A 9384-nucleotide genomic window follows, 5' to 3' on the forward strand; every position below is an offset into this window, starting at 1 on the left:
ATTCTGTAATAATCTATAAAAAGCTACAGATACAAACCTCAGATTCCCTTTGTCACCAATAAAGTCCTGAAAGGCATAATTTACTGTACTGTACTGTTTTTGTCTCTGGATCTCCACACCACTTATTACAGTACTCTATCCTTGGTTATAATCAATAAACAATGCCCAATGACCCTAAAAATTACTGGTAAATAAAATCATACTTCATGGGAAATAGATAAAAGTCACGCTTCTTAGGCTTTTTTTAAAAATAGTCAATAACTTATCTAAGGTATATAATTTTTCAACTCTTAGGAGTTTGGGGTCGTTTCCGTTTTTTAATGACCCCCCACCTGTGTTAGTTAAAATCACTTGGGGTTCTATTTGGAAGGATTGAACCTCAATATAGTGTTTGACAAACTTCTGTGGACCTGTGGGGGTCCTTAAAACTACATTTCCCGTGGTCCAACGAGTTTCATGGGTTTCCTGTTTTGGATGACGTATTAAAGGTGAGGGACTGTTTGAAATTAGGGGGAAGTGACGTGGAACTTGCTCTTTAGTTACCTGAGCTCGAGGAGAGAGGAAGGTAAATGGCTGAGGTGTAGGTTGGAATAGGTTTTTCTTACAGGCCCGTGGTCAGTTTATCTCTATCAGCATGGCTTTTATTAAAATACTATTCTCCCTTTTGATCTCAGCCCTCATCATTTTTAATCATAACACACCCCCAACTCAGTTTCCTTTTCTGATTTATCAGGTTAAGTCTCTGTGTGCACTATAATCCAGTCATACTGTTCTGGTTAATGGTGTTCTATCTTATCTTCATCTCTTATCTCTGTATCTTTGCATAATGGCAAAGCCTGGTGGTCCATCTGTGCATGTATAAACTTCTTCCTCACCTCTACCTCTCAGAATTCCCAGTTAACTCAAATGTCATCTTTAACACGAAGCCTTTCCTGATCCTTCCAGCTGTATGACTGTGGAAAAAATACATCACTAGTAAATAGTCAAAAAAAACACCCTTTAATTAAGGAAAGGGGTACAGGGCTGAGTTAGGCCTCTACACAGAGCTGCACACCTTTGCAGAGTCTGAGGATTGAACTCTGGTTGCACTGGTCCCTGACCCCTGGGAAAGTCAATAGTGCTAGATGGGACAATTCCAAGGAACAAAATAAATTGGGGAATCTATATGCCATTTGGGGAGATCCCAGGGCAGGGAAAGATGATTGACATTACCAAAGCTACAAGGAAATGGGAGTGTTCAAACTATACTAACAGGATACAATCAATCTTGGGAAAGGATAGCCAGAGGCTAGTATGTAAGGCAGTGATGGCAAACCTATGGCACACGTGTCGGCACTAACACGCATAGGATATAAAAGTATGGGGCCACATGCCGAGGATGAAACATTTGCTGTAGTATAGTGTAGACACTCTGTGCAATGGAATTAGCTTATCCTCATAGGTAGAATGACAATTCTACTTATATTTACCTATTTTGGTTTATTAAATAGTTATATATTACAATTATACATTTTTGTTATTTAAACTATAAATATATGGTTTTTTTTTTCTCAAAGTGACAACACCACCCAAGTTAAGCTTGGTTTTTTGGCACACCAAGCTCAAAAGGTTGCCCAACACCACTGGTGTAAGAAGGGAAAATGGGAATGATTATGGTTGGATTAGATATTTAAGGTTTGGCACCAGAAACTGATTAACTCGATTTCAAAATAAAATAGACCCAAGTCAGGATGACTTTTATGGTGGTTTATTTACAATTAGGAAGGTTGAAGGTAGGGAAATTGAGAGAGAGAAACTCTGGCCCAGACCAGAGGCCTGAACCAGGAAGGGATCTAGAGGCCCCAGCAGAGGGCCACAGAGGTTAATTAAACAAGGCTTCTAGCCACAAGTCCTCCTCTAAGAAGAGAGGCCTCCTTGAGGCTAGAGCCTCCAGAAAGGCCAAGGGAAGAAAGAGTCAGCCTAACTTACCTATGTGACAATTCAAAGGGAAGCAGGCTGAGGTCTCACCAGAGTTCCTTCCACATCAAGTTCAAAAGAGCCAACTACTCCCCACAGAAAGTTAACAACATATTTAAAAGATAGCATCTTTTGTCACTTCCTAAATCCACCTCCAATTTCAAGTGGACAAATGACAGCCTCAACTCTGTTTTGGACTGCCCAGAGGGCAGTCCCTTGTTTTTGATTTGTCACTTATTATCATGTGTGGGTCACAGACCTCTCCCTCCCCACTTAATTCTAAATTGGGTGGGGTGACATTATTCATGGCGGCTAAAGTCTAAAGAATGAATGAGGATAAGCTAATTCCATTTACACACTGGTGTAAGGGAAGGGGTTACCTACAATGGATACAAAAAGGATGGTCCTAGCCCAGGTGTGGGTCTTTCCTGAGAAAGGGTCTCTGATACAAAAGGAAAGACTACCTAAGACAAAAAGAGTGCCTATGCCTAGCTCCACCTAATTGGGATTGTCATTTACCTTAGGGTCCATTATTCAGCCTGAAACTGCAAGCCAGAGATTCCCTTCAGGGTGAATTCTCTCAGGAACAGGGAACAAATACAAGCTTTAGGGGGTCTCCAATTTACAAGCTAGTCCTAAAACTTTGGTTCATCAGTTCTTACTAGGCTACAGGTTTGGGGTTTCTAGATTCCATGTTGACAGAATATATATATATTTATGGACATGTCTCCCCCATTGGAATGTATTTTCCTTGAGGGCTGGAACTTTCAATTTTGTCTTTTGCATTCCTATAATTTAATACAGTGTCTGGCACATAGTAGGCATTTAATGTTGCTCAGGGTTACACAGCTAGTGATTTTGTATGAGATAACTGGTGACCATGAAAAAAGACAAAGAAACTGAGGCAACAGAGGAAGAGATATAGACAAGAGATAGAAAGAGGAGAGAAAAGAAAAAGAGAGTGACAGAGATGAGGAAAGACATAAGAAACAGACAGGAAAAGAGAGAAAAAGGAAGGGGAGACAGAGACAAGGGGAAATAGCAGGGGGAGAGATAGAAGAGACAGAAGGGGCAGAAAGTCAAGATATGACAAGGTGAAAGACATAGGGGAAAGAGAGGTAAAGAGAATCAGTAACAGACAGAGAGAGATAAACAGGAGGCAGAAAAAACCATGAGAGAGATAGAAGGGAAAAGACAGACAGACAGACAGACAAGAGGTAGAGACAAAAAAAGAGAGTGGACTGAGGGAAAACAAGACTGCACGGGAAATGGGGGGGGGGGGATTGGGGTTGAGGGGGGAGCTAGGTGGCTCAGTGGATTGAGAGCCGGACCTAGAGACCAGAAGTCCTAGGTTCAAATTTGTTCTCAGACACTTCCTAGCCGTGTGACCCTGGGCAAGTCACTTAACCCACATTGGCTAGCCCTTACCATTCTTCTGTCTTAGAATCAATACACAGTTTTGATTCTAAGAAGGAAGGTAGGGGTTTAAAAAAGAGAAATGAGAAGGAGGCGAGAAAATGGTTAAACAAATGAGACATCTTTCTTCCAGAAGCCTGGGGGAGTTCCAGAAATGCAGGACACAGAAAAGCAGGTAGGGATAAGGTACCCATCACCCACACGTAAAGTAAGGAAAGCAGGAACGCACACGACACAAACACACACACACTCAAAAGCCAGTGCTTAGCTCAGGATGCCACGCCCCCGCCCTGAGCAATCAGGCTTAGAAGTACAGGGTAAGTCAAGGCAAGGCAGGGAAGAGCAGGTCTGGAGCTGCCTCGGTCAGGCAGTTTGTGGCCCGCGCAGCCTCTCAAACGAACGTGCTCCGAGGACCCCGCTCCATCCCAACCCCACTTAACCCTCTCGGAGCCTCCAGGCCCTGCGGTGGAGCCGCACCTGAAGCTCACCTCGTCCCTCCACCTCCTTCTTACCCACCTACCTACCTGACAGTGGCTCGCTGATCTTCCTCCAGCAAAGCCGGACCTAGGCAGCGGTGAGGGGGCGGGGAAGGAGGGGCAAGCAGAAGCCCAGAAGAGAAGGCCCACCCCTGATTACGCGCGGGGTCCCGGCGCCCTCCGCCACCGGCGCGGGCACGTGACCCCGCCCCCTCTTCCCCCCATGGGATGGCTCCGCCCTCTTCCGGGTAACTTCCCTGACCCGACGCAGAGGCCTGTGGCGCAGGCGCAGTTCGTTGGTCTCTAGGCCGAGCTGCTGTAGGTGAGTCCTGGCTGCGCGGAGGTACGTCGCTAGGGTTAGAGATGACGGCTTAGGCTTGGTGGGTGGTGTACTTGTTGGACGAAAGGTGAAAGGAATAGTCCCTAAAAGGGCCGAGGTAAGGAAAGGTAGGCCAAGGGGGAGCTTGTCCCTTCCCCTCCCTGCTGCGCTTCTTTCCTCGGATACTGCAGAGCGAAACAACGGCCTGGCTCCTCCGTAGGATGCTGGATTCCCGCTGTTTGGGTGTCCAGAGCAGGATCTGGGAATGTGAAGAAGAATAATAGCCCTTATATAGCGCTTTAAAGATTGTAAAGCGCTTTACTTATTATCCACTTTTTATTTGATGTCTCTCACGTTATGTGAATTTATTTCTTCCCCATGTGTGGATTCGAAAACGATTCATAACATCTTGGGGTTATCCATTACTGGTCCTGTACTTAAGGCACGCTTATATCCTCATCCAGGATTTGTGTAGGTGTCCAGATGCCAACAAATACTGGGTTAGGTGCAGCCAGCCCTAGTTTTTGTTTGTTTGTTTATGTTAGAGTACCTGAGTGACCTTTATGATTCTTTTTTTTTTTTCATTTAAAATATCCCAACCTTTATTAGAATATGAGTAATTAGAATTGTTGTATTTCAGATATTTAATGTGTGCAATTTAGTAAAAAAAAGTTATACTTGGAGATAGGTTAAATTTTAAGGGAAAGTTAAAGGTGACAGCTATATTTTCATTGTCGATTGCTTTTATCATTAAATATCAAAAGAGCTAAAAATGATTTTTTGTGGATTTTAAGCATTAATACCATCATTTTCATTATTCTTATGTTGTGTGTTCTCTGATATCAAGATCTTTTGTTAATGTTAAAATTGATTGAAATTTTTTTTTTTAATTTTAGTTCACTTCATCCCATTTGTTGCCATCATTGACCGCATTTGACCCTTCTAACTGGGAGAAAATGGTGAATGTCTTGAAAGGCGTACTTATAGAATGGTTAGTAGTTTGGATACTTTCCCCTTATAAGTGTTAATTTCTCTCTTGCTTTGGTGATATTCCTATCCAGCCCCCAAGGCCAGTTTCTTCATTTATAAAATTGGATGGTCTGACTCAGTAATATCTAAGGACACTTCCTGCTTTTAAAATTTTAAGATTCTAAGTCCCACTTCTTCTATGACCCTGACTATCCTAGTCCATTTCCTTTGAACTGCCATTGAACTTAGATGTTCTACCCTATAGTTTGATACTCAGAATCATATGTTAGATATATTAGAACTAGGAGTTTAGGCTTTTCCTTTTCCCTAGCTAAATTGTCAACTCTTTGAGGAAACTTACATTTATTTTACATTTATATTATACTTTATTTTTCCCTCTTTAACAACAAGTACCAAATATAAGGTGCCTTGGGAATTGTCTTTGTCTTCAACCAGTTTCCATTATAAGTCACAACAAAATGGAGTAGTTTTAGGCATTCAGCATTTTTTGGCTGCTTGATTTACTAATGCTTGTTCACATAGATAAATGAAAGATCTTTTAAAGGACATTTGTATATCTGTGTTTTTTAACTTAGGCTATTTACAACTCTGTATAGAGTATCTTGTTAGTTTATGTTAATCCTTCAGTAATTGACTTGAGTCTATGTGTATTCAGCAAGTTATAACTCTTATTAAAAGTAGGGGTGTTTAATCAAGGGAATTTCCTAACGAACTTGATGGATTTACAGGATAGTGAGAGTCTTAGATATGGATAGTATCCTTCTCTGAAGAGTATGGGCACTTCCCTGTGTATCTTTTAGGCCTCATTTTAAAGACTAGTGATAGACTCCTGAGCTGAGGATGGAAAATAGGCTTTGTTTATTAATCAGCCCTGGGGATTGTTTGACATTGAACCACCACCACTACAGCTATTCAGTCACTTTTCTGCAAGTGGGAGTTGTTTTTTCAGTCATTTTTCAATCATATACAACTCTTCAGGTCCCTATTTGGGGTTTTCTAAACAGTATCTATGGCAAAGATACTGGAGTGGTTTGCCATTTCCTTCTCCAGTTCATTTTACAGATGAGGGAATTGAGGCAAACATATTTAAGTGATTTGCCTGGAGTCACATAGCTAGTAAGTGTCTGAGACCAGATTTGGACTCAGGAAGATGAGTCTTCTGACTCCGGGCCTGGTACTCTAATGAATGTGACACCTAGCTCCCCTTAAATGGGTTTTAAGTGCCAACAAATATGCCAGCCTACCTTTAGGAAATTCCAAACAAAAATTCACCATTCCCTTAAATTCACCAAGTACACTTAAACAGTTCTACGGTTTAAAAAGCTCTCTTCTCACAATAACTCCTTAAGGCAAGGATTTCAGCTATTATCCCCATTTTACAAAAGAGGAACCTGATTTGCCTAAGGTCACATAGCTAATAAGTATAAGAGATAAAATTTGAACCTGTGTTTTCCCATACATCTAGAGGTCTTTCTGTTGCATCATCTTCAAATTGAAGCTAAAACAAAACACAAGTTGTACAGACTTAACATATTTAGGTAGATATCTTGATTTTGCAGATAGGTGGAAAAATTTTACTCAACTTATTTCCCAAAACTGAAGAACACCATTCAATTCAAAGTATTTGAGTAACTTTTTGAATTGAAAAGTACAAAATACCTGACAGCTAGAGAATTTCATTGATTTCTAAAAGGATAAAAGATTTAGCAACACATTGGAAACATGACCAGAGAATCTTCAGTATGCCTAGAAGCACCACTTTTTAGTTTTAGCTTCTTGGATTTTATGGTTTTTTTCTCGAAGTGACATACCACCTAAGTTATGCTTGGTTTTTTGGCAAATTTTGACACACCAAGCTCAAAAGGTTGCCCATCACTGTCCTATGTTGAGGATCAGTCTGAAAATTTAGAGTGTTGAAGAGAGAACACCTAGAAGGTGTTGAATTTTAAGATTGCCCTTTCAGTGTTCAGTTTCTGTGTGTCTTCTAAATAAAATTAGAACTATACACTGATATATCAGCTCTTTCAATGCAGAAATAAAGAAAATTATTCAAATTTAACACTGCTACTTACTATACTTAACTTGGGTGATGTTAGATTAATCACTTAATCTCCCTAAGCTTCTGTCTCCTCTTTAGTAAAATGAAGAGAATGGACTTGATATCAAAGGTCCCTTTCCAATCAAAATCTCTTAATTGTAATGGTGTTTGTATACCCAAGTAGATCATCAAAGTCCTATAGTACAAGAAGTAGAAGTGAGCTCTTGCAGGACAGGAATTATTTTCCTTTTTGTCTTTATATCCTCAACATATAGCACAGTATCTGGCACTTTTAATACATTTAAGATTTAAACACTAGCTGGATGGAAATTATAACTTTTTAAAACAAGTTGATGTCTTTCCTGAATAAATTGTGTGAAGGGAGATGCATTAAATATCTGAGAATACTTGGAAAAATTAGCTTTCTTAAAGGGTACATAATTAAGTGCCAGCTTATCTTAGTTAATATTTTAATTAATCTGTTCATCTTTTTAAAAATTAATTTTCTTAAGGACCTTTTCTAGAAAAAATCTTTATTAACCTAATTTGGATTACTAGATATACTTGAAAATAATATTTGTATTTCTTTAAATTAGTATATGAGTAAAATGGACTTAGTAGTTTAGACTAAATTTCCCTTAGAATTGACCCAAATTAGTGAAACTTTAATATATCTTTTGTGATCATCTCACCATTTTTTTTGTCTTCCATGAAGTTTTTAATATACTATTTATAAATCTCAGTATTTTTAAGTGGACTGAGAGTAGCAATCTAAATCTGCCAATTGCTTACTTTATCTAAGAGCAAAAAAAAAGATCCACCTATTTAATACTTGGTTTTGCATGATTTTGACTTTGCTTTAAAAAATTGCCAATAATGTAGAAATAGGTATCAGGTGATAATATTTGTACAACCTAGCAGAAGTGCTTATTGGCTCTGGGAATGAATCGTGTAAACATGGAAAAATATTTTTTAAAAATAAAATAAATTTTTTAAATGCCATTTTCTTGAAACCCTAACTTAACAGTAAGGGAAAACTCTGCTTTAATAAATAGAGAAATGTTTCTGGAAATAAGTTTCTACCACTTGCAAGAATTTACTCTCTTTTCCTTCATACAGATTTCCTTCAGGGATTATGAGGGAAGACTAAAAGTTATAAAGCTCATAGGATCCAAAATGAATTGCTCCTTAATTCATTTTTTAATGTACTACTTAATTACTGACTAGCAATTTTTAAAAATTGGTTTATCAACAAAAATGAAGATTATTTTGACCCCAACAACTTTACAGCTTCAAATTTCAACTACTTGTTAGTGGCCTATGCATTTTTAAAACTTTGCCATGTTTACCTGAGAAGTTATAAAATTGAATTTTATTTATAGTATTTTGAAAAGAGATTAAAAGTAAACATTATTGCTTGCCCTTAAAACTTCCATATGTTAGAGCTCTTATAATTTATTCTGTATAAAATAGTAACATGTTTATCTTCACAGTGACCCTGCTATGAAGCAGTTTCTTCTGTACTTGGATGAGTCAAATGCCCTAGGGAAGAAATTCATCATACAAGATATAGATGATACCCATGTCTTCGTACTGGCAGAGCTGGTTAACTTCCTCCAGGAGCGAGTGGGAGAGTTAATGGACCAGAACTCTTTTCCTATTACACAGAAATGAAAAGACTAGAAAATGGGACATTACCTATCTCAGAAATTCTGAAATCGTAAACAAACAAAAAAGAGTATTTCCATCTAGCATTTTATGAAACTGATTACATAGATAATTAGGCATTTATATAGCAACGGTTATTGCACAAATGCATATCCTCAAACTAAATGTTCCTGAATTGTTTGGTTTCTGTTCAATCCACTAGACAACGTGAATAAAAACTTTTACCAGAGTTGCCTATGATTTGAATTTTATTTGTGTTTAACAATAGAAATTTTAAAATATTCCTGTTGAAACAGAATTTTAAAAATAGAGAGACTAATATACTATGCTTTTGAATTAAATGACCTAAATATTTTAATTTCTTATATTATAAAACATTTTAGGAATTTATGATGTTTTATTTAATTACAACAGCGAGGTGGGAGGCTTCAGGAATATTGTCTTACGATTTCTATAACTATTTTTTTTAATCTACCTGAGAGCTGTCAGCTGAAAAGGATTGGTAAGGAACCATTAGAGAA

The 9384-nt window shown here is 38.4% G+C and overlaps 1 protein-coding gene across 2 annotated transcripts; it reads left to right on the forward strand.

The window, feature by feature from the left end:
* Positions 1-4102: 4102 nt before the first annotated feature.
* On the forward strand, positions 4103-9092 carry GTF2H5 (general transcription factor IIH subunit 5). Of its 2 annotated transcripts, none has more exons than XM_044675729.1 (3): positions 4103-4170; positions 5064-5158; positions 8689-9092. In XM_044675729.1, exons 2-3 carry the CDS (start codon positions 5124-5126, stop codon positions 8867-8869), a joined length of 216 nt encoding a protein of 71 aa, XP_044531664.1. In that variant the 5' UTR covers positions 4103-4170; positions 5064-5123; the 3' UTR covers positions 8870-9092. The 2 variants fall into 2 exon arrangements, with proteins under 2 accessions (XP_044531664.1, XP_044531663.1); XM_044675728.1 differs by having other exon boundaries at positions 4107-4191.
* The last annotated feature ends 292 nt before the right edge of the window (positions 9093-9384 follow it).

The sequence above is a fragment of the Gracilinanus agilis genome, chromosome 4 (genome assembly GCF_016433145.1).
Source record: "Gracilinanus agilis isolate LMUSP501 chromosome 4, AgileGrace, whole genome shotgun sequence".
NCBI classification, from domain to species: Eukaryota; Metazoa; Chordata; class Mammalia; order Didelphimorphia; family Didelphidae; genus Gracilinanus; species Gracilinanus agilis.

Excerpts from the sequence above, each read along its gene's own strand:
- GTF2H5 (XM_044675729.1), top strand. The coding sequence starts at position 5,124 with ATGGTGAATGTCTTGAAAGGCGTACTTATAGAATG. Across the intron at positions 5,159-8,688 it reads AAAGGCGTACTTATAGAATG|TGACCCTGCTATGAAGCAGT; the intron begins GTTAGTAGTTTG and ends TTATCTTCACAG.